The sequence below is a fragment of the Hippocampus zosterae genome, chromosome 20 (assembly GCF_025434085.1).
Source record: "Hippocampus zosterae strain Florida chromosome 20, ASM2543408v3, whole genome shotgun sequence".
In the NCBI taxonomy this organism is placed as follows: domain Eukaryota; kingdom Metazoa; phylum Chordata; class Actinopteri; order Syngnathiformes; family Syngnathidae; genus Hippocampus; species Hippocampus zosterae.
Window position 1 is genome coordinate 9,030,079 of NC_067470.1, and position 25,861 is coordinate 9,055,939.

Consider the following 25,861-nt stretch of genomic DNA (forward strand, 5'->3'; position numbering starts at 1 on the left):
ATGTGTCAAAATTTCCACGTGCGCTTGCGTGTTTCATTGTGTGCAACTTTCCCCCTCCCTTTTTTTTCTCTCTTTAATGTCTTTCATTTTCAGCTATACATTTCATGCAAAGCGTGCATGTTTTGCGTGTGCATGGTGCATTCACAGACACACAGCACATGTGAGACTTGAAAGGAGAGAGAGGAAAACGTGCGCGCACCCTCAAACGCTCAAACACACACACACACAAAAGAGGGCAGTTCCGTGCTCTCCGGCACGATTTGTTGCCTTCCAAATCAAACGGCGATGATTTAATGAATTTCCTGCGCAGGACGCAGGGTGAGAGGCCTGTTTATTATTGTGATTGCACACCACATCCTCTGATGCTTTTTCTTATATCTGACACACACACGCATGCACACACACACACTACGCGCACACTTGGCAAGAACAGACAGAGTGGTTGTCTGGGGTCAAAGACGTATTGTGTAGCTCGCAAGCGCGCCACAGAGGTTAAGTGTTACCTGAGAGCGAGGGCGCCCGTGACATCATCGAAATACTCAAACTTTGACCCACCGGTGCTCGTGAATGCCTCGCCGCCTTCCAAAAGCGTCTCAAATTGTTTCTCGCGTGTACCGCAAGCGATGATTTTTTCGTCTGATATAAAGCGGCGCCGTGATTTCTGATGATATACGCGCGATGTTGTTTGTCTGCATGTGTTGCCCCGCCTTTTGTGCGTCAATAGCCGTTGTACCAAGGGTCATGACTACCGCAACGTCGATGCTAATTTCGTAAGCCTGTCTTGGGCCGTTTTCATGGTGAGCTAGTGTTCAGCTCGTGGACTTTTGTAAGTTGACATATTTCAGTTGGCCCGACGGTTAAACAAAGTGGACGCCTCCTTGCTCGCAACTCAAGACCAAATAATTGGCCAAGCGATGGCTCATGAAAAAGACTCAAGTCGAGGTACGCCTAAAAAGGCTTTCGTTATTGTAGTAATTTGTCACATATATGACCCACCCAGCTTGCCAAATAGTGAGCCCACACTTACAAGTCACTTAACAACACATGGTTAGCTAATGTGTTTTGTAAAATTGTCGCTGTTGCGACCCCTTTATAACGGTACGTTTGTAAAAAACTCTTAGGTCTTGCCAAATGGTGAGCACAGACTTGCAAGACACGGAGCATCTAGCGCTGCAAATATAGACATTTTCATGAAGGACTTTATAATTGTACCTATTGTAAAAGCACTCTCGGGTCTTGCCAAATAGTGAACCTCTATCTGTAAGCGTGAAAAACGGATTTCTAAGTGAGTTCTTAACCATATCATTAACTTTAATTTCAAGAACCCTTTATAAAGACACCTTTGCAGACACTCTGTCGGGTCTTGCCAAATAGTGAGCCTGCACATGCAAACCATTCCGAATCGCTTCTCGACGATTGACGGCATCTTCCCCTCACATCATTTCTATAACTCGTTGATGAGCCATTCACACTGCTACGTTTGCAGAAAGACTGTTGCCAAATAGTGATCCCATACGTTCAGGTCGCTGTTTGTAAATGTGCTGCCTGTGCTGGATCCTCACACTGGGCCTCACTTGTCCTTCCGCAGCCTGGCTGCACTGCAAGCTTGACGGCGAGCCAGAGTAGGCCCGGCGTGCTCAACGGGCCGGGCCGGGTACGCCGGGCCCAGGAGCTGCTCTCTTTCGAGCTGGGGTCCCCACTCGTAGCGGGGTCCGCCGGCGCTGGTCCGAACCATGGGAATCGCAGCGCTTCTTATCAGGCCCGGGCAGGAGGCGCGTTGGGCTTCCTGTTCGAAAATCAGAGCGCTTTTCCTCTCGTTGTTTGGCTTCCTCTCCCGACGTGAGACGCTTCCCACCAGCGTGATTGTCCCCTTCGTCTTCAAACGTGGCACAGGGCTGCTTCCGAAAGACTTGATCTATTCTTGAGACGCACCCCTCCCCTACAGCCCCCCCCCCCCACACACACACACCTTCCCACAAGCAGAACTCTACTACTGTCCCCAATCACCAATGCGTACACACACACACACACACACACACACTACTTACAAAAACCTTAGGCTATTTATTGGGCATTGCGATGGAATTTCAGGATGAGCCTAAAATGCTCTAGAACCTTGACAGGCAAACTTAATAAATTTTTTTGTAAGGTTTTGAATGGCAAACAGGTGTTAGATTGATTCCCTGATTCTTCACTTTAAAAAAAAAAAAACCTGATCCTTAGTTGCGCTCCCCGCCACCTAAAATTAAAAATCTACAAATGTAATTTTATTTCATTGCAATTATAATCAATGCCAACACTTAAATGGAGAACAGCAAGCAAAAAAAAAATATAAAACATTCAAAAGTTTAGATGGGGTCAAATGAAGTTCACATGTCAAGGTTCGAGTGCATTTTAGATTCACCGCAAAAGCTGAAAAATCCCATTTATTTTTATTTTTACTTTTTTGTAAATCGTGTTCTCCTTTGGATCCCCGCATCCTCCGTGGAAGATGTTTTCCTGCCTTGGCTTGTTGCGCTGGACTGGACTGGCAACACTGCTGAGCAGTGGAGCCCCAGCAGCGCGCAACACTGATCTGAGAAATTATACACACACACACACGCACATCTATATATAAATATGAAGACACTTGCTTCAATATTTATTTATTTCCTCCATGCTACTCATTCATCCACCAGCCGCATATATTGGAGCTGCTTTGCTTTTTTTTTTGTGTCCTAGAGTGGTACTATCACGGGTGCGTGTCCTCCACGAGTCCTGACCTGGCACCCCCACAACCCCCCCCCCCCATTCGCCCGTCCAACCCCCACTGCTCCCCCACACACATATACAAACATACATCCAGAAAAGCTGTGAGTTTTTACTGTTTTTTTTTTTAATCCTCCAGCAAGAAATCCAACCAAGCGAAGAAAAACGTGGACACAAGGTTTTATAGTTCTCTGATGAAAAAAAACAAAAAAAAAACTGACACCTACCATGTAGGAAGTCTGCCGAGTGTCAATGATGTAGCTTTTCTAACTGCCCCAGTCGTCTGTGTGTTGGAAACGGCAATGAGCCATTTGCATGTCGGACAATCAGGGCCACACAGATTTTTTTATTCCCCCCCCCCCCCCTTATGACCATGAAATAAGAGAAAATAAAATATGCTGTATAATGTCCATATATATGTATGTACAGTGTGCATGTATATATGTACATATCTATGTACCTATATATATCTACACATACAAAGATATGTATCTATATATTGTATGTACACAATATGTATATATGTACACACGGAGGTATATATGGATGTATATCCGTACATATATGTACGGGCATGCGTATGTATGGAATGGAATGTAATATAACTAAAATATCATATGAAGAATATATTTTTTAAACATTTGCATTTGTAATAGCGCCACTATCTTTCTTTTTTTTTTTTAGTACTTTTGTTCCCATCCACGTGGCCCTAATTGTCTGTCATCCACTTGACGTGTAAGCGCGTGTGTACGTGGTGAGCGTTTTGTATACGTGCGTGTCTGTCCCATTCCGCGGGTGTGATCCCCCCCACTCCCACCTTTGTATCAAGATGTTCTACGAGTAATATATGAAGCTAATATTTAATAATTTTATACGACTAACTTCCGTATGACTCCCCTAAAAATGACAAGATTTGTATGACTCTGTTAATGCATCTTGTTTTTTTTTGCAATTGTTTGTATCAGTTGTTGATGTGGTTTTTTTTGCATTAAACTTGGCTTGTATTTCCGTGTTGTTGTTGTTTCAAATGTCTGGCGTTATTTCGGGCTGCAGACAGGGAACTGTTAAGTGTAGTCAGTCAGAGCGCACACACACACGCACACACACACACACATAAACACACGCGCGCGCACACTGGGTGGCTGTGGTGTGATTGTTGTTCGTCCACTCGTCTCTCTGTGTGACTAACAAACCTTTCTTGCCACATCTCACTTTTATTCTGAGAGTACAGTACTGGGAGATGCGTGTGTGTGCGTGCGTGTGTGTGTGTCACGCACAGGGAGGGACGCACACAATGTACACTTCGAGAGGAAGCGCAATCAGAAGAAAAGACTGGAACACACCTAAGGGACGGGAAGATGAGATTGATACACAGAGAGCGCGAGATAGAGAGATGCAGTTGATGGATGGATAGATAGCGATAGCAGATGGGTGGATGGACAGAGACGGATAGATGGATGGATCGATTGATCAATAGAGAAGTACGGTAGATCAGGAAAGTCCGATCGGTCCACGTGGGCTGGTTTTCCTGCGTGTTTTTATCGCTCCCTGTCATAACACACCGAATTTAAATGATTCGGGATCTTTAAAGAAGCTTGTTCAGAGTTTGCTGATTCGCTGATTTTATATCATAAGGCATTTAAAAACAACAAACATAAAAATGATCGTGTGTGTAGAAAGGTGTTTAAAAGAGAGAGGAAAAAAATGTCGAGTAAGATTTTATCGTATTTTTTAAAGGACCACGTATGGTAAGGCTTTTGTTTAACAAGCATTTTTTTAACGACCATGTATCGTAAGTTTTTTTTTGTCTTAAAATGTCCATGTATAGTAAAGAATATAAAAAAAACATCTCGTAATTATTTTAAGGCATTCTTTAATGACCGTGCACAGTAAGGTGTTTAAAAAAACAATAAAATCAAGGAAGACTTGCACACAGTCAACATACGTATGTACAGCTGCTGAATGACGTCATCACAGCTGAGCGTCCTCCTCCTGTTCTTCTTCCTCATTGAAGGTGCGCTCCTCCGACATCCTCTTCTGGCTGGACCCCCTTGAACGAGGGGCTCCCCGCCACGCCCACACACAACCACATCCAAAGTATGACCCGCAACCAGGAAGTGCTTCAGGGGAAGACCAAGGTGGAAAAATGACACGCCGGAATGATCACACATGTTAATGTCGTCGTTTAATGAATTGTGTGCGTGTGTTGTTGTTGTCTGTTAGACGGTCGGTGTGGTCACAGTGGCCCGGGCTGTGGTGTCAGGTGTGTTCCGTTGCGTGGCATCCAACTCCGTGGGACTGGACCACCTGGACATCAATTTCTTCGTCACGGGTAAGCACCATAAACACCTAAAAAAATGTCAAATAGTCATGAAAAACCATAAAATCACTAGCTTGTTTTCATGGTCACCTGTTGCTAGGCAGATTTATGGAGAATTGGACGTCATCAAGAGGCGCGATTTTATCCCAGAGGCATTGAGTTGAACTCCATATTCAATATAAAATATGTGTTTTATGAAGGGTGAGGATCACAGTGTGTGGGGTATGAGGTCGATGTAATTCCACTGTAAACTTGAGCGAAACAGGAAGCCGTGGGCTCTTATCATTCCACTACCCCCCCCCCCCCCCCCACACGTCTTCCTCGGCACCCTGTCCCGCGCGGCGCATTTCCTTAGACTGGCAGCTCGTCTTTATTTCGGGAGGCCTCGGGTGTTCGGGTAAGATAAACACAATCCGCCATCAGGAAGCTCTCGAGCCGTTTCCACGGGAAGTTTCAAAGGGCTAAAGTAAATAGAAAGATCTTTTCGCGCTGGCAGCAACAGCGGTGGCGACATCAAAAGGTGGTCGCGGAATGGCGGCGAGCTCGCCACCTCGGTCGGACGCGTCACCGGCTTTCGCCAATGGCACCGCTTGTAAACAAACACTTGTTCCTCATTTCACCGAGGCGGAGCCATGAATCGCTAAATAGCCTTGAATGACGATTATTTTTAGCCTCCTTCACCGACATAACATCGTTGCAATGTGGTGAAAAGGTGGTTTGGCGAAAAGATGTGACGTCATCTAAATAGCTTCGGTGCGAGATCCAACGCTGACCGCGATTTACATTTCAACGACTATGTTTACCTCAAGAAAGATGGTTTAAATATTCGGACTTAGTTATCGTGATTACTGAAGGACAGACTAATGACCTGGTGTCAAAGTGAAAGCCCGTGGGCTGGATCTGGCCCGCCAGATCATTTTATGAGGCCCGCAAAAGCAAATCATGTTTGTCAACTTGCTAAAATCTGAACCGAAATGTCAAATTGTCGTGTGTAAAAGAATAACGTTGAGATTTTCCAATAATCTTATTACCCCGATTACACTCACTTGAACAATAATTGAACAAACTATTATAATTGACTCATTTCAAAATGAGTACAGTAATCTATTCAATTGTTGTGGACAAGTGATAATTTTATGGTTTCAGTTATAACGGCCGTCCGAGGGAAGACGCAACTCCTAATTGGCCCACAACTAAAATGATTATGACACCCCTGCTCTATTGCCTTTATGAAACAAATCCTCTTTTGACGCTGAAGTTTTATACCAGGCTAGCTGAGCACCGCATAGCATTTGTTGTACACTTCCACACTTTGAAAATGACTTTATATGTAATCTCGTCAGACATTCCAGGAGGCTTCGCCGTGAGTCAGCATGAAGACCCCAGAGAAGGCGGAGAGCTGCACCTCAACTGTAGCGCCAACAAGCACCTGTACAGCAGCCTGTCGTGGCGCCGCCTCCATCCCGCCGGCGGTGGCGGGGGCAGCGGCTGGGGCGGGCGCACTTTCCTTCACGGCCACTCGTCCATGGGGGACTTCTCGCGCTCTCTGCGTTTGTCGCTGAGCAACCTGAGCACCCAGGACTCGGGCGCCTACATGTGCGCCGCCCACCACCGCCTCACTGGGCAGGAGGCCCACCTGGTGGTGCAGGTGAGGGTCTCAGGTGAGTCACTTCTGGATTCTTATCATTGCTCTGAGAGAACTTTCGGTTGCACTAACTGGGAAACGGTTTCGATCTTGGAGTGCCGTAGCATGAGGAAATCAAAATGGCCTCCTCAGCACTGCCTTATTTCTGGACATCCTGATGTCTTTGTGCATGTATGCCGCAAACAAACAAACAGTCACTCTCACGGAGTTGCGGCTGTTTGGGAGTTCGGGTCCCCTCGGCTTCCTGAGGCCCCACCCTGCCTTTGCTCAGCACCTCTTTCACGTGGGAATGGGCTCTCATCTGGAGGAAGAGCACACAATGGCACTTCCCACAATGCCACATTTACAGCCCCCCGCGCTGGGCCGCGGGAACAATCAGCCAATCAGACACTGTCAGGCCCCGGGCCCCCGCTCGGACAATCATCAATTGTTGTCCGGGAGGAAGATCGGGGAAACAACAATCAGTCGCCTCGCTTAAGTGACTTTGCTTCATGTCTGCGGACTACTGCTCGCTTGAACAATCAGCGCCCGACACGTCCACTTCCTTCGTTCGGGACCCCCGCTCGGGGAATCACTACCACACAGTGGGTAACCAGTGAGGGGCGGGGAAAAAAAAGTCCACTTCCTTTAGCTTAATTCAATTAAAAAGTAAGAAGCGAGCAGAATACATTTGTTGTTTTGATACAACCAGTCCTTTCTTGACTACACGATATAGTGCTGTGTACATAAAATTCGAGGTTTTATCGGGTATGGAGTACAGTCGGACGCCTATTAGCAGCAAAAGAAACTGTGATATCTCTATTCCATCAGGTTAGGCACAGTATTTTGGGGGGGGATTTCAATTTAGCGATAGCATACGTGTCGGGATTTATGGCGGGTGTGTTAAGACTTGCCTGCACTGCCCCCTGGTGGCTGCAAAGTGTGTTATCGAGTCCCCAACCACTGCACCAAACCACTTTGAAACCAAAAATTTTTTTTAACTGATCAACAGAGTCTGAAAGCATTTCATTTTGAATATCAGGTGCATCTGCTTGCGCCTGTGTCCAAGGTTAGGTAAGAGTGAAATTTGGGTTTGCGTTAGGGAAGATGAATTTAGGGGTGAGGAGGGGGAGGTTCGATTTGCATTCATATGTAACGCTGAGTCTCTTTTTCCGGTCAGTCCTGGAGCCTGCCGTGCTGCTCAACAATTTGACGGATTGGACAGTGAACGTTAGCAGCTCGGTGACCCTCCGCTGTCCCACCAAGGGCGTCCCGCGTCCGACTGTCACCTGGTACAAGAACAAACGCCTTCTGTTGGCAGGATCTGGTAAAACAAATCAAGAATAAATCATCACCCGATGTTGAAATGCGTTGTTTTTTTCTTCACTTTTGATTTCCATATCATCCGCAGGTATCGTCTTATCCCCTGAAGAGGACTCCCTCCATATCGACCGCATCACCATGGAAGACCAGGGCTTGTACACATGCCGGGCCAGCAACCAAAAGGGCTCTGCGGAAAGCTCCGCCTACATTTGGGTCAACGGTAAGCACTCGCGGTTTTTCTATTTGATACAGAGCAGTGTGCTTTCAGTCGCCAAATGAATGCGTGTGTTCACGTCAGGCGCAGCCGAAAGTCCGTCGATGGAGATTCCGACTCTGGCGTGCACGTGCGTGGTGGCCACTTTCCTTTGGCTTCTCCTGACGCTCCTAATTCGAAAACTACGACAGGTGTTCAGACAAGCTGGAAGAAATGTTCCAATGCAAAAAGCCTTTTTTGATCACTCGTTACCTCCCTTGTGCAGCCCGACAGTTCCCGGAACAAAGCCGAGTACCTGTCCATCATACTGGACTCGGGAGACGGCCCCGCGGAGCAGCGGTGCGAGCGACTCCAGTATGATCCCAAGCGGTGGGAGTTCCCTCGAGAGCGTCTCAAATTAGGTACGGGCGCGGCTTATCGATAAAAAACTAAACGTCTTGATTTCTCTTGTTTGCTTGCTTCCAGGAATGTTAAGCAGAGGATGTATTAAGATGGCATCGGCGATATGCCGACTTTCTCATAGTTCTTATCAAATGATCATTGGGGAGGGACTCTCGTTCCATTAATCAGAGGTTGTATTGTCTCGGGGCCGGCTAATTAAGAGAGCAGCGCTGGGGTGTTTACTGACACTAATCAGCCCACAAAGGGTGGTGTTCAGTCCAATGTCCTCCTGATGAGGTCCAAAGTTTCGTCTTATCAGACGCTCACTTTACAGGATGGGCGAGAATAAGTGTCATGTCCCTTCCACCCATCCAGGCAAGAATTTGGGTCGTGGAGCCTTTGGGAAAGTGGTGCAGGCGTCGGCGTTTGGGATGGGCAACGCTTCGGGCTGCAGGACGGTTGCCGTGAAGATGCTCAAAGGTTCAAAACAGCTTTTGCAAGTTTCACAAGCCATTCAATTGTATTTATTATTTTTTTAAAAAACACTTTATTTTCCCCTCCCGTCCACCAGAGGGCGCCACAGTCAGCGAGCACAAAGCCCTGATGACCGAACTGAAAATCCTCAACTACATCGGACACCATCTCAATGTTGTGAACCTACTGGGAGCTTGCACCAAGCCGGGAGGTTTGCCGATGATCGTGATGACATACTGGACAAGGCGTAGATTGAGATTTAGATTTAGTTTTAGGTTGAGGGTTAGTATTCAAATTTTGATCAAGATTCCATGCTTAGCTTTATGTTTAGGTTCAATTTGGTGGGGCTGAGATTCGGATTGTAGTTGGTGTTAGGAACCAGGAAATGGCGTTGGGGTTTTGGGATCAGAGCTGAGATTCAAAATTGCGGTTTGAGTTCAGATTGGGACTAGGGTTAGGATTTGACATGGGGTTAAAATTCTGGTTGGCTTTTGGTGGAGGATTGGGATATGGGCTAGTGCTGAGTTAAGGGGTAGGGTTCGGATTTTGCCGGTTTTGGATTAGGGTTGTGGTTATGTTTCAGATTTCGATCAGGATTACGGTTGGGATTTAGATTTGGGCAAGGGTCAAAGTCAGTGTTGGAATTCGGATCCTTGTCGGGGTTATGAAGCGGATCACGATTAGAATTAGAGGGAGCGCCCGGATTGGAATTGCCCCAGATCAGGATTAACAATTTGGATCCTGGTTGGAATTCAAATTGGATGCGGTTTGGGTTGTGTTGAGACTCACTTTGGCATTACGTTCAGGATGAGACGGGTTTAGGATTAGGACTAATCCTCAATTAGGATCAGGATTCAGATCAAGGTTAGGATCCAAAAATGATGTTCGTATTGGGACTAAATTTCAGATTGGGGTTTTCGCATCCTCGGTTGCAGTTCAGATGTGCGTGTTTGCATCGCAGGTCCGCTGATGGTGATTGTGGAGTACTGTCGCTATGGAAACCTGTCCAGCTTCCTGAAGAGCAAACGAGGCGTGTTTGGGGTGAGATTGGGAGCGTGTGCGGTCAAAGTATGAAAGATGCTATCAACGTTTATTTCAATTTTCCTGCACTTTATTCTTTTTTAATTTTTAAATTTATTTATTTATTGTTCTATTTATCTCATTTTTGCATTTCAATATTCGATGCTCCAGGTGTCCAGAAGAAAATCTGGAGAGACGAGTTGTGATATCCAGCCAGCAAGAAATAACACAGCAGGTGATTATAGCCAGCGGTTATTTGTATTATTAGTAGTTAGGTATGTAATATTCTGACTCAGTCAATTTCTCACATGCGATGCAGACACAAACTCTCCATTATTCCTGGAGGATCTCATCTCCTTCAGCTTCCAGGTGGCGCGAGGAATGGACTTCCTGGCATCCCGCAAGGTCTAACACTTCCATGCCGTAAGACATGTGACCGTTTAAAATAAATAAATAAATAAATCGTGACTCTACCCACTTCAGTGCATTCATCGAGACCTGGCAGCCCGAAATGTTTTGCTGTTCGACAACAAAGTTGTGAAGATTTGCGACTTTGGCCTGGCCAGGGACATCTACAAAGACCCCGACTATGTGCGAAAGGGAGATGTGAGTATGATTACACACACGGCTTACTTATAAGTGGTGGTTTTTGAGCTGGTGTAAACGCCTTACTATACGTGGTTTTTTTTTTCGGTCAAAAACGCCTTGCTATACATGGTCGTTTTGTGGGGGGCTAAAAACGCCTTACTATACATGGTCGTTTTTTTCGGTCAAAAACGCCTTGCTATACATGGTCATTTTTTCGGCTAAAAACGCCTTGCTATACATGGTCGTTTTGTGGGGGGCTAAAAACGCCTTACTATACATGATCGTTTTTTCGGCTAAAAACATCTTACTATACATGGTCGTTTTGTGGGGGGCTAAAAACGCCTTATTATACATGGTCGTTTTGTGGGGGGCTAAAAACGCCTTACTATACATGGTCGTTTTGTGGCGGGCTAAAAACGCCTTACTATACATGGTGGTTTTTTCGGCTAAAAACGCCTTGCTATACATGGTCGTTTTGTGGGGGGCTAAAAACGCCTTACTATACATGGTCGTTTTTTCGGCTAAAAACATCTTACTATACATGGTCGTTTTGTGGGGGGCTAAAAACGCCTTATTACACATGGTCGTTTTGTGGGGGGCTAAAAACGCCTTATTATACATGGTCGTTTTGTGGGGGGCTAAAAACGCCTTATTATACATGGTCGTTTTGTGGCGGTCTAAAAACGCCTTACTATACATGGTCGTTTTGTGGCGGGCTAAAAACGCCTTACTATACATGGTCGTTTTTGTGGTCAAAAACGCCTTGCTATACATGGTCGTTTTTGTGGTCAAAAACGCCTTGCTATACATGGTCGTTTTTTCGGCTTAAAACGCCTTGCTATACATGGTCGTTTTTTCGGCTAAAAACGCCTTACAATACATGGTCGTTTTGTGGGGGGCTAAAAACGCCTTACAATACATGGTCGTTTTGTGGGGGGCTAAAAACGCCTTACTATACATGGTCGTTTTTGTGGTCAGAAACGCCTTGCTATACATGGTCGTTTTTTCGGCTAAAAACGCCTTACTATACATGGTCGTTTTTTTGGCTAAAACGCCTTACTATACATGGTCGTTTTGTGGGGGGCTAAAAACGCCTTACTATACATGGTCGTTTTTTTGGGCTAAAAACGCCTTACAATACATGGTCGTTTTGTGGGGGGCTAAAAACGCCTTACAATACATGGTCGTTTTGTGGGGGGCTACTGTAAAAACGCCTTACTATACATGGTCGTTTTTTCGGCTAAAAACGCCTTATTATACATGGTCGTTTTGTGGCGGGCTAAAAACGCCTTACTATACATGGTCGTTTTGTGGCGGGCTAAAAACGCCTTACTATACATGGTCGTTTTTGTGGTCAAAAACGCCTTGCTATACATGGTCGTTTTTGTGGTCAAAAACGCCTTGCTATACATGGTCGTTTTTTCGGCTTAAAACGCCTTGCTATACATGGTCGTTTTTTCGGCTAAAAACGCCTTACAATACATGGTCGTTTTGTGGGGGGCTAAAAACGCCTTACAATACATGGTCGTTTTGTGGGGGGCTAAAAACGCCTTACTATACATGGTCGTTTTTGTGGTCAGAAACGCCTTGCTATACATGGTCGTTTTTTCGGCTAAAAACGCCTTACTATACATGGTCGTTTTTTTGGCTAAAACGCCTTACTATACATGGTCGTTTTGTGGGGGGCTAAAAACGCCTTACTATACATGGTCGTTTTTTTGGGCTAAAAACGCCTTACAATACATGGTCGTTTTGTGGGGGGCTAAAAACGCCTTACAATACATGGTCGTTTTGTGGGGGGCTAAAAACGCCTTACTATACATGGTCGTTTTTTCGGCTAAAAACGCCTTACTATACATGGTCGGTTTTTTCGGTCAAAAACGCCTTACTATACATGGTCGTTTTTTTCGGTCAAAAACGCCTTACTATACATGGTCGTTTTTTTCGGTCAAAAACGCCTTGCTATACATGGTCGTTTTTTCGGCTAAAAACACCTTACTATACTTGGTCGTTTTTTTCGGCTAAAAACGCCTTACTATACATGGTCGTTTTGTGGGGGGCTAAAAACGCCTTACTATACATGGTCGTTTTTTCGGCTAAAAACATCTTACTATACATGGTCGTTTTGTGGGGGGCTAAAAACGCCTTATTATACATGGTCGTTTTGTGGGGGGCTAAAAACGCCTTATTATACATGGTCGTTTTGTGGCGGGCTAAAAACGCCTTACTATACATGGTCGTTTTGTGGCGGGCTAAAAACGCCTTACTATACATGGTCGTTTTTGTGGTCAAAAACGCCTTGCTATACATGGTCGTTTTTTCGGCTAAAAACGCCTTACAATACATGGTCGTTTTGTGGGGGGCTAAAAACGCCTTACAATACATGGTCGTTTTGTGGGGGGCTAAAAACGCCTTACTATACATGGTCGTTTTTGTGGTCAGAAACGCCTTGCTATACATGGTCGTTTTTTCGGCTAAAAACGCCTTACTATACATGGTCGTTTTTTTGGCTAAAACGCTTTACTATACATGGTCGTTTTGTGGGGGGCTAAAAACGCCTTATTATACATGGTCGTTTTGTGGCGGGCTAAAAACGCCTTACTATACATGGTCGTTTTTGTGGTCAAAAACGCCTTGCTATACATGGTCGTTTTGTGGGGGGCTAAAAACGCCTTATTATACATGGTCGTTTTGTGGCGGGCTAAAAACGCCTTACTATACATGGTCGTTTTTTCGGCTAAAAACATCTTACTATACATGGTCGTTTTGTGGGGGGCTAAAAACGCCTTATTATACATGGTCGTTTTGTGGCGGGCTAAAAACGCCTTACTATACATGGTCGTTTTGTGGCGGGCTAAAAACGCCTTACTATACATGGTCGTTTTTGTGGTCAAAAACGCCTTGCTATACATGGTCGTTTTTTCGGCTAAAAACGCCTTGCTATACATGGTCGTTTTTTCGGCTAAAAACGCCTTACAATACATGGTCGTTTTGTGGGGGGCTAAAAACGCCTTACTATACATGGTCGTTTTTGTGGTCAGAAACGCCTTGCTATACATGGTCGTTTTTTCGGCTAAAAACGCCTTACTATACATGGTCGTTTTTTTGGCTAAAACGCCTTACTATACATGGTCGTTTTGTGGGGGGCTAAAAACGCCTTACTATACATGGTCGTTTTTGTGGCCAAAAACGCCTTGCTATACATGGTTGTTTTTTCGGCTAAAAACACCTTACTATGCATGGTCGTTTTTTTCGGCTAAAAACGCCTTACTATACATGGTCGTTTTGTGGGGGGCTGAAAACGCCTTACTATACATGGTCGTTTTTTCGGCTAAAAACGCCTTACTATACATGGTCGTTTTTTTCGGTCAAAAACGCCTTACTATACATGGTCGTTTTTTTCGGTCAAAAACGCCTTGCTATACATGGTCGTTTTTTCGGCTAAAAACGCCTTACTATACATGGTCGTTTTGTGGGGGGCTAAAAACGCCTTACTATACATGGTCGTTTTTTCGGCTAAAAACATCTTACTATACATGGTCGTTTTGTGGGGGGCTAAAAACGCCTTATTATACATGGTCGTTTTGTGGGGGGCTAAAAACGCCTTATTATACATGGTCGTTTTGTGGCGGGCTAAAAACGCCTTACTATACATGGTCGTTTTGTGGCGGGCTAAAAACGCCTTACTATACATGGTCGTTTTTGTGGTCAAAAACGCCTTGCTATACATGGTCGTTTTTTCGGCTAAAAACGCCTTACAATACATGGTCGTTTTGTGGGGGGCTAAAAACGCCTTACAATACATGGTCGTTTTGTGGGGGGCTAAAAACGCCTTACTATACATGGTCGTTTTTGTGGTCAGAAACGCCTTGCTATACATGGTCGTTTTTTCGGCTAAAAACGCCTTACTATACATGGTCGTTTTTTTGGCTAAAACGCCTTACTATACATGGTCGTTTTGTGGGGGGCTAAAAACGCCTTATTATACATGGTCGTTTTGTGGCGGGCTAAAAACGCCTTACTATACATGGTCGTTTTTGTGGTCAAAAACGCCTTGCTATACATGGTCGTTTTGTGGGGGGCTAAAAACGCCTTATTATACATGGTCGTTTTGTGGCGGGCTAAAAACGCCTTACTATACATGGTCGTTTTGTGGCGGGCTAAAAACGCCTTACTATACATGGTCGTTTTTGTGGTCAAAAACGCCTTGCTATACATGGTCGTTTTTTCGGCTAAAAACGCCTTACAATACATGGTCGTTTTGTGGGGGGCTAAAAACGCCTTACAATACATGGTCGTTTTGTGGGGGGCTAAAAACGCCTTACTATACATGGTCGTTTTTGTGGCCAAAAACGCCTTGCTATACATGGTCGTTTTTTCGGCTAAAAACACCTTACTATGCATGGTCGTTTTTTTCGGCTAAAAACGCCTTACTATACATGGTCGTTTTGTGGGGGGCTAAAAACGCCTTACTATACATGGTCGTTTTTTTCGGTCAAAAACGCCTTGGTATACATGGTCATTTTTTCGGCTAAAAACGCCTTACTATACATGGTCGTTTTTTCGGCTAAAACACCTTACTATACATGGTCGTTTTTTTTCGGTCAAAAACGCCTTACTATACATGGTCGTTTTTGTGGTCAGAAACGGCTTGCTATACATGGTCGTTTTTTCGGCTAAAAACGCCTTACTATACATGGTCGTTTTTTTGGCTAAAAACGCCTTACTATACATGGTCGTTTTGTGGGGGGCTAAAAACGCCTTACTATACATGGTCGTTTTTTCGGCTAAAAACATCTTACTATACATGGTCGTTTTGTGGGGGGCTAAAAACGCCTTATTATACATGGTCGTTTTGTGGGGGGCTAAAAACGCCTTATTATACATGGTCGTTTTGTGGCGGGCTAAAAACGCCTTACTATACATGGTCGTTTTGTGGCGGGCTAAAAACGCCTTACTATACATGGTCGTTTTTGTGGTCAAAAACGCCTTGCTATACATGGTCGTTTTTTCGGCTAAAAACGCCTTACAATACATGGTCGTTTTGTGGGGGGCTAAAAACGCCTTACAATACATGGTCGTTTTGTGGGGGGCTAAAAACGCCTTACTATACATGGTCGTTTTTGTGGTCAGAAACGCCTTGCTATACATGGTCGTTTTTTCGGCTAAAAACGCCTTACTATACCTGGTCGTTTTTTTGGCTAAAACGCTTTACTATACATGGTCGTTTTGTGGGGGGCTAAAAACGCCTTATTATACATGGTCGTTTTGTGGCGGGCTAAAAACGCCTTACTATACATGGTCGTTTTTGTGGTCAAAAACGCCTTGCTATACATGGTCGTTTTGTGGGGGGCTAAAAACGCCTTATTATACATGGTCGTTTTGTGGCGGGCTAAAAACGCCTTACTATACATGGTCGTTTTTTCGGCTAAAAACATCTTACTATACATGGTCGTTTTGTGGGGGGCTAAAAACGCCTTATTATACATGGTCGTTTTGTGGCGGGCTAAAAACGCCTTACTATACATGGTCGTTTTGTGGCGGGCTAAAAACGCCTTACTATACATGGTCGTTTTTGTGGTCAAAAACGCCTTGCTATACATGGTCGTTTTTTCGGCTAAAAACGCCTTGCTATACATGGTCGTTTTTTCGGCTAAAAACGCCTTACAATACATGGTCGTTTTGTGGGGGGCTAAAAACGCCTTACTATACATGGTCGTTTTTGTGGTCAGAAACGCCTTGCTATACATGGTCGTTTTTTCGGCTAAAAACGCCTTACTATACATGGTCGTTTTTTTGGCTAAAACGCCTTACTATACATGGTCGTTTTGTGGGGGGCTAAAAACGCCTTACTATACATGGTCGTTTTTCTGGCCAAAAACGCCTTGCTATACATGGTTGTTTTTTCGGCTAAAAACACCTTACTATGCATGGTCGTTTTTTTCGGCTAAAAACGCCTTACTATACATGGTCGTTTTGTGGGGGGCTGAAAACGCCTTACTATACATGGTCGTTTTTTCGGCTAAAAACGCCTTACTATACATGGTCGTTTTTTTCGGTCAAAAACGCCTTACTATACATGGTCGTTTTTTTCGGTCAAAAACGCCTTGCTATACATGGTCGTTTTTTCGGCTAAAAACGCCTTACTATACATGGTCGTTTTGTGGGGGGCTAAAAACGCCTTACTATACATGGTCGTTTTTTCGGCTAAAAACATCTTACTATACATGGTCGTTTTGTGGGGGGCTAAAAACGCCTTATTATACATGGTCGTTTTGTGGGGGGCTAAAAACGCCTTATTATACATGGTCGTTTTGTGGCGGGCTAAAAACGCCTTACTATACATGGTCGTTTTGTGGCGGGCTAAAAACGCCTTACTATACATGGTCGTTTTTGTGGTCAAAAACGCCTTGCTATACATGGTCGTTTTTTCGGCTAAAAACGCCTTACAATACATGGTCGTTTTGTGGGGGGCTAAAAACGCCTTACAATACATGGTCGTTTTGTGGGGGGCTAAAAACGCCTTACTATACATGGTCGTTTTTGTGGTCAGAAACGCCTTGCTATACATGGTCGTTTTTTCGGCTAAAAACGCCTTACTATACATGGTCGTTTTTTTGGCTAAAACGCCTTACTATACATGGTCGTTTTGTGGGGGGCTAAAAACGCCTTATTATACATGGTCGTTTTGTGGCGGGCTAAAAACGCCTTACTATACATGGTCGTTTTTGTGGTCAAAAACGCCTTGCTATACATGGTCGTTTTGTGGGGGGCTAAAAACGCCTTATTATACATGGTCGTTTTGTGGCGGGCTAAAAACGCCTTACTATACATGGTCGTTTTGTGGCGGGCTAAAAACGCCTTACTATACATGGTCGTTTTTGTGGTCAAAAACGCCTTGCTATACATGGTCGTTTTTTCGGCTAAAAACGCCTTACAATACATGGTCGTTTTGTGGGGGGCTAAAAACGCCTTACAATACATGGTCGTTTTGTGGGGGGCTAAAAACGCCTTACTATACATGGTCGTTTTTGTGGCCAAAAACGCCTTGCTATACATGGTCGTTTTTTCGGCTAAAAACACCTTACTATGCATGGTCGTTTTTTTCGGCTAAAAACGCCTTACTATACATGGTCGTTTTGTGGGGGGCTAAAAACGCCTTACTATACATGGTCGTTTTTTTCGGTCAAAAACGCCTTGGTATACATGGTCATTTTTTCGGCTAAAAACGCCTTACTATACATGGTCGTTTTTTCGGCTAAAACACCTTACTATACATGGTCGTTTTTTTTCGGTCAAAAACGCCTTACTATACATGGTCGTTTTTGTGGTCAGAAACGGCTTGCTATACATGGTCGTTTTTTCGGCTAAAAACGCCTTACTATACATGGTCGTTTTTTTGGCTAAAACGCCTTACTATACATTGTTGTTTTGTGGGGGGCTAAAAACGCCTTACGATACATGGTCGTTTTGTGGGGGGCTAAAAACGCCTTGCTATACATGGTCGTATATTTACTGCTAAAACTGTCTTTCTTTATATGGTAGTTTTTTCAAATAAAATCTTTGGCTGAAAATGGCTGATTCTTTTTTTGGGGGGGCGCGCGGGGGGTGTTCATCGAAAAACAGCAACCATTGTCATGAGCGAGAGACTTGCTATGTGCAACCTCTGCAGATAAAGGCCCCGACTTGGATTCGAACCGGCATCTTCTCAATGTTAAACTGACGCTTTAACCAGTGGACCACGGTAGCTGTGCTTTCCCAAGCTCATAAGTAATAACCCAAAAAGGGCTTAACATACCTGATCGTTCAAAAAAAACACTTGACGTGCAAACTCGGCAGATGATGGCAAAGACCTGGATTCGAACGGGCATCTTCTCACCGTTAAACTGACGCCCTAACCAGTGGACCACGGTAGCTGTGCTTTCCCAAGCTCATAAGTAACAACCCAAAAAGGCCTTTACATAGCTGGTCGTTCAAAAAAAAAAAAGCTTGAGTGCAAACTCTTCAAATGATGGCGGAGACCTAGATTCGAACCAGCATCTTCTCAGTGTTATTCTGACGCCCTAACCAGTGGACCACTGTGGGTGTGCTTTCCCAAGCTCATGAGTAACAACCCAAAAAGGCCTTTACATACTGTACCTGGTCTCTAAAATAGCTTCACATGCAAATTATGGCAGAGACCTGGGATTGAACCTTGCACCTCTGTGTTGGTAAGCCAAAGAACTTACCAGTCAACTACAGCAGCGCTGCGGTCCTGAAACCATAACTGACCACCCAAAAAGGTCTTGATATACAGTACACAGTCGCTTCGAAGCAACAACCCAAAAAGTTCTAGATCAGTACTAGGTCATTTTTTTTCAGGTAAAAACGCCTTACTATACAGTACATGTTCTTTTTTTTCGTCAAAAAACGGCATACTATACACGGTCATTTTTTTCATCACAAAACCCCTTCCTGTACATGGTCGCTTTTCTTCGTCAAAAAACGCCATACTATACATGGTCATTTTTGTCGGCTAAAAACGCCTTACTATACATGATCGTTTTTTCGGCTAAAAACGCCTTACTATACATGGTCGTTTTGTGGGGGGCTAAAAACGCCTTGCCATACATGATCGTTTTTTCGGCTAAAAACGCCTTACTATACATGGTCGTTTTGTGGGGGGCTAAAAACGCCTTGCTATACATGATCGTTTTTTCGGCTAAAAACGCCTTACTATACATGGTTGTTTTTTCAGCTAAAAACGCCTTACTATACATGGTCGTTTTGTGGGGGGCTAAAAACGCCTTGCCATACATGATCGTTTTTTCGGCTAAAAACGCCTTACTATACATGGTCGTTTTGTGGGGGGCTAAAAACGCCTTGCTATACATGATCGTTTTTTCGGCTAAAAACGCCTTACTATACATGGTTGTTTTTTCAGCTAAAAACGCCTTACTATACATGGTCGTTTTGTGGGGGGCTAAAAACGCCTTGCTATACATGGTCGTTTTCTTCGGTCAAAAACGCCTTGCTATACATGGGCGTTTTGTGGGGGGCTAAAAACGCCTTACTATACATGGTCGTTTTGTGGGGGGCTAAAAACGCCGTACTATACATGGTCGTTTTTGTGGTCAAAAACGCCTTGCTATACATGATCGTTTTTTCGGCTAAAAACGCCTTACTATACATGGTCGTTTTGTGGGGGGCTAAAAACGCCTTGCTATACATGGTCGTTTTCTTCGGTCAAAAACGCCTTGCTATACATGGGCGTTTTGTGGGGGGCTAAAAACGCCTTGCTATACATGATCGTTTTTTCGGCTAAAAACGCCTTACTATACATGGTCGTTTTGTGGGGGGCTAAAAACGCCGTACTATACATGGTCGTTTTTGTGGTCAAAAACGCCTTGCTATACATGATCGTTTTTTCGGCTAAAAACGCCTTACTATACATGGTCGTTTTTGTGGTCAAAAACGCCTTGCTATACATGGTTGTTTTTTCGGCTAAAAACGCCTTACAATACATGGTCGTTTTGTGGGGGGCTAAAAACGCCTTACAATACATGGTCGTTTTGTGGGGGGCTAAAAACGCCTTACTATACATGGTCGTTTTTGTGGTCAGAAACGCCTTGCTATACATGGTCGTTTTTTCGGCTAAAAACGCCTTACTATACATGGTCGTTTTTTTGGCTAAAACGCCTTACTATACATGGTCGTTTTGTGGGGGGCTAAAAACGCCTTATTATACATGGTCGTTTTGTGGCGGGCTAAAAACGCCTTACTATACATGGTCGTTTTTGTGGTCAAAAACGCCTTGCTATACATGGTCGTTTTGTGGGGGGCTAAAAACGCCTTATTATACATGGTCGTTTTGTGGCGGGCTAAAAACGCCTTACTATACATGGTCGTTTTGTGGCGGGCTAAAAACGCCTTACTATACATGGTCGTTTTTGTGGTCAAAAACGCCTTGCTATACATGGTCGTTTTTTCGGCTAAAAACGCCTTACAATACATGGTCGTTTTGTGGGGGGCTAAAAACGCCTTACAATACATGGTCGTTTTGTGGGGGGCTAAAAACGCCTTACTATACATGGTCGTTTTTGTGGCCAAAAACGCCTTGCTATACATGGTCGTTTTTTCGGCTAAAAACACCTTACTATGCATGGTCGTTTTTTTCGGCTAAAAACGCCTTACTATACATGGTCGTTTTGTGGGGGGCTAAAAACGCCTTACTATACATGGTCGTTTTTTTCGGTCAAAAACGCCTTGGTATACATGGTCATTTTTTCGGCTAAAAACGCCTTACTATACATGGTCGTTTTTTCGGCTAAAACACCTTACTATACATGGTCGTTTTTTTTCGGTCAAAAACGCCTTACTATACATGGTCGTTTTTGTGGTCAGAAACGGCTTGCTATACATGGTCGTTTTTTCGGCTAAAAACGCCTTACTATACATGGTCGTTTTTTTGGCTAAAACGCCTTACTATACATTGTTGTTTTGTGGGGGGCTAAAAACGCCTTACTATACATGGTCGTTTTGTGGGGGGCTAAAAACGCCTTGCTATACATGGTCGTATATTTACTGCTAAAACTGTCTTTCTTTATATGGTAGTTTTTTCAAATAAAATCTTTGGCTGAAAATGGCTGATTCTTTTTTTGGGGGGACGCGCGGGGGGTGTTCATCGAAAAACAGCAACCATTGTCATGAGCGAGAGACTTGCTATGTGCAACCTCTGCAGATAAAGGCCCCGACTTGGATTCGAACCGGCATCTTCTCAATGTTAAACTGACGCTTTAACCAGTGGACCACGGTAGCTGTGCTTTCCCAAGCTCATAAGTAATAACCCAAAAAGGGCTTAACATACCTGATCGTTCAAAAAAAACACTTGACGTGCAAACTCGGCAGATGATGGCAAAGACCTGGATTCGAACGGGCATCTTCTCACCGTTAAACTGACGCCCTAACCAGTGGACCACGGTAGCTGTGCTTTCCCAAGCTCATAAGTAACAACCCAAAAAGGCCTTTACATAGCTGGTCGTTCAAAAAAAAAAAAGCTTGAGTGCAAACTCTTCAAATGATGGCGGAGACCTAGATTCGAACCAGCATCTTCTCAGTGTTATTCTGACGCCCTAACCAGTGGACCACTGTGGGTGTGCTTTCCCAAGCTCATGAGTAACAACCCAAAAAGGCCTTTACATACTGTACCTGGTCTCTAAAATAGCTTCACATGCAAATTATGGCAGAGACCTGGGATTGAACCTTGCACCTCTGTGTTGGTAAGCCAAAGAACTTACCAGTCAACTACAGCAGCGCTGCGGTCCTGAAACCATAACTGACCACCCAAAAAGGTCTTGATATACAGTACACAGTCGCTTCGAAGCAACAACCCAAAAAGTTCTAGATCAGTACTAGGTCATTTTTTTTCAGGTAAAAACGCCTTACTATACAGTACATGTTCTTTTTTTTCGTCAAAAAACGGCATACTATACACGGTCATTTTTTTCATCACAAAACCCCTTCCTGTACATGGTCGCTTTTCTTCGTCAAAAAACGCCATACTATACATGGTCATTTTTGTCGGCTAAAAACGCCTTACTATACATGATCGTTTTTTCGGCTAAAAACGCCTTACTATACATGGTCGTTTTGTGGGGGGCTAAAAACGCCTTGCCATACATGATCGTTTTTTCGGCTAAAAACGCCTTACTATACATGGTCGTTTTGTGGGGGGCTAAAAACGCCTTGCTATACATGATCGTTTTTTCGGCTAAAAACGCCTTACTATACATGGTTGTTTTTTCAGCTAAAAACGCCTTACTATACATGGTCGTTTTGTGGGGGGCTAAAAACGCCTTGCCATACATGATCGTTTTTTCGGCTAAAAACGCCTTACTATACATGGTCGTTTTGTGGGGGGCTAAAAACGCCTTGCTATACATGATCGTTTTTTCGGCTAAAAACGCCTTACTATACATGGTTGTTTTTTCAGCTAAAAACGCCTTACTATACATGGTCGTTTTGTGGGGGGCTAAAAACGCCTTGCTATACATGGTCGTTTTCTTCGGTCAAAAACGCCTTGCTATACATGGGCGTTTTGTGGGGGGCTAAAAACGCCTTACTATACATGGTCGTTTTGTGGGGGGCTAAAAACGCCGTACTATACATGGTCGTTTTTGTGGTCAAAAACGCCTTGCTATACATGATCGTTTTTTCGGCTAAAAACGCCTTACTATACATGGTCGTTTTGTGGGGGGCTAAAAACGCCTTGCTATACATGGTCGTTTTCTTCGGTCAAAAACGCCTTGCTATACATGGGCGTTTTGTGGGGGGCTAAAAACGCCTTGCTATACATGATCGTTTTTTCGGCTAAAAACGCCTTACTATACATGGTCGTTTTGTGGGGGGCTAAAAACGCCGTACTATACATGGTCGTTTTTGTGGTCAAAAACGCCTTGCTATACATGATCGTTTTTTCGGCTAAAAACGCCTTACTATACATGGTCGTTTTTTTCGGTCAAAAACGCCTTGCTATACATGGGCGTTTTGTGGGGGGCTAAAAACGCCTTGCTATACATGATCGTTTTTTCGGCTAAAAACGCCTTACTATACATGGTCGTTTTGTGGGGGGCTAAAAACGCCTTACTATACATGGTCGTTTTTTTCGGTCAAAAACGCCTTGCTATATATACATGGTCGTTTTTGTGGTCAAAAACGCCTTGCTATACATGGTCGTTTTGTGGGGGGCTAAAAACGCCTTATTATACATGGTCGTTTTGTGGCGGGCTAAAAACGCCTTACTATACATGGTCGTTTTGTGGGGGGCTAAAAACGCCTTACTATACATGGTCGTTTTTGTGGTCAAAAACGCCTTGCTATACATGATCGTTTTTTCGGCTAAAAACGCCTTACTATACATGGTCGTTTTTTTCGGTCAAAAACGCCTTACTATACATGGTCGTTTTTTTCGGTCAAAAACGCCTTACTATACATGGTCGTTTTTTTCGGTCAAAAACGCCTTACTATACATGGTCGTTTTTTTCGGTCAAAAACGCCTTGCTATACATGGTCGTTTTTTTCGGTCAAAAACGCCTTGCTATACATGGTCGTTTTTTCGGCTAAAAACACCTTACTATACATGGTCGTTTTTTTCGGCTAAAAACGCCTTACTATACATGGTCGTTTTGTGGGGGGCTAAAAACGCCTTACTATACATGGTCGTTTTTTCGGCTAAAAACGCCTTACTATACATGGTCGTTTTTTTCGGTCAAAAACGCCTTACTATACATGGTCGGTTTTTTCGGTCAAAAACGCCTTACTATACATGGTCGTTTTTTTCGGCTAAAAACGCCTTACTATACATGGTCGTTTTTTTCGGCTAAAAATTCCTTACTATACATGGTCGTTTTGTGGGGGGCTAAAAACGCCTTACAATACATGGTCGTTTTTTTCGGTCAAAAACGCCTTACTATACATGGTCGGTTTTTTCGGTCAAAAACGCCTTACTATACATGGTCGTTTTTTTTGACTAAAAACGCCTTACAATACATGGTCGTTTTTTTCGGTCAAAAACGCCTTACTATACATGGTCGTTTTTTTCGGTCAAAAACGCCTTACTATACATGGTCGGTTTTTTCGGTCAAAAACGCCTTACTATACATGGTCGTTTTTTTTGGCTAAAAACGCCTTACTATACATGGTCGTTTTTTTCGGTCAAAAACGCCTTACTATACATGGTCGTTTTTTTCGGTCAAAAACGCCTTGCTATACATGGTAGTTTTTTCGGCTAAAAACACCTTACTATACTTGGTCGTTTTTTTCGGCTAAAAACGCCTTACTATACATGGTCGTTTTGTGGGGGGCTAAAAACGCCTTACTATACATGGTAATTTTTTTGTTGGTCAAAGCGCCTTACAGTCAATTTTTGGGCTGTTAAAAACGCCTTACACTGTTTTGGAGAGAGAGAGAGAGAGAGAGAGACAGACACACACACACACACACACACAAACATTTAACGATGTGTTGTTTTTTGGGTTTTTTTGCGTAATTGGCCATTAGGCACGCCTGCCTCTGAAGTGGATGTCTCCGGAGTCCATCTTTGACAAGGTGTTCACCACTCAGAGTGACGTCTGGGCCTTTGGCGTCCTGCTTTGGGAGATCTTCTCTTTGGGTAAGGGGAATGCCACAGGTGAAAAGCCGCAATCTCGTAGACACAAAGCAAAAACACACAAGAGACATTAGTTTCAGCGTTTTTTTTTTCCTATCCCACAAGAAATACCCTAATTTAATTTAGGATTTTTTTTATAAATCTACTTATTCTTTAAAAATTGAGAATTGCAGACTTTTTTTTTGCTGAGAAACAATCGTGCTCAGGAGAGACACTCCACAAAGAAAATTCTTGTCAGCTTCCACATGAACATGCAAACTCCACACAGGGCGCCCGGAGCCGGAATCGAACCCTCAACTTTTACACTGTGAGGTCAACGCGTTAACCAGTCTCCCACCGGGCCACCAAAAGATTCCATTAAGTCATAAATAACACCACCCACTTACTCTAGGGGCGTCACCATACCCCGGCCTGCACATCGACGAAGAGTTCTGCCGCAGGCTGAAGGCGGGTACCAGGATGAGGGCGCCAGAGTACAGCACGGCCGACATGTGAGGAAGGCGACGTGAAGTCGGCTTTCGCTGGGGCGTCGCGAGCTCACGTCGTGTTTCTGCGCGTGTCCAGTTACAGCACCATGCTGGCCTGCTGGAAGGCTGAGCCCACCGAGAGACCCTCCTTCTCCGACCTGGCACACACCCTCGGAGACCTGCTCGAGTCCACGGTGCAACGGGTCCGTCCAAAACAAAACAAGTGATTGAAAGCTGAGAGGAGGGGGGGGGGGAGTCATTTCTAACAAAGTTGATTTGTGTTGTCAGAATGGGAAGGATTATATTCCTCTGGGATCTCACGTGGAATCTTGGAAGAGCAGCAAGTCCTTCCGAGAAAAAACCCTTGCCGTCACCAATTTAAGGTTACTCCTGCGAATGTTTTTACTGCGGCTTACGATGGGTTGATTGAATTTCATTTTTTCATTGAAATCTGTCACAAGACTCATTTTGACCAGCATAACACAGGGAATCAATTGACTGCATGGGTGGGGGCTTTACTAAACGATATCTTGTTGACTGAAATAATAAAATAGAG

The 25,861-nt window shown here is 44.1% G+C and overlaps 1 protein-coding gene and 1 long non-coding RNA gene across 6 annotated transcripts in view; one reads left to right on the forward strand and one right to left on the reverse strand.

Moving 5' to 3' along the window:
* flt1 (fms related receptor tyrosine kinase 1) overlaps positions 1-25,861 on the forward strand; it is a 38,573-nt gene that overhangs the window by 11,116 nt on the left and 1,596 nt on the right. For 2 of the 5 annotated variants that reach the window (XM_052054487.1, XM_052054488.1), the window contains 17 exons: positions 4,763-4,886; positions 4,972-5,080; positions 6,412-6,729; positions 7,873-8,019; positions 8,104-8,235; positions 8,314-8,420; positions 8,495-8,630; positions 8,986-9,090; positions 9,182-9,295; positions 10,046-10,125; positions 10,276-10,339; positions 10,415-10,509; positions 10,588-10,710; positions 24,730-24,841; positions 25,230-25,329; positions 25,403-25,508; positions 25,594-25,688. In XM_052054487.1, coding sequence (XP_051910447.1) covers positions 4,763-4,886; positions 4,972-5,080; positions 6,412-6,729; positions 7,873-8,019; positions 8,104-8,235; positions 8,314-8,420; positions 8,495-8,630; positions 8,986-9,090; positions 9,182-9,295; positions 10,046-10,125; positions 10,276-10,339; positions 10,415-10,509; positions 10,588-10,710; positions 24,730-24,841; positions 25,230-25,329; positions 25,403-25,508; positions 25,594-25,688 — 2,067 coding nt within the window. The other 3 variants (XR_007960347.1, XM_052054489.1, XM_052054490.1) reach the window with 3 other exon arrangements.
* Positions 2,858-5,721, reverse strand: LOC127593251 (uncharacterized). Its single transcript, XR_007960350.1, has 3 exons — positions 5,159-5,721; positions 4,694-5,097; positions 2,858-4,296 (listed from the first exon to the last, which is right to left on the reverse strand). It is a non-coding gene; the product is annotated as an uncharacterized LOC127593251 (long non-coding RNA).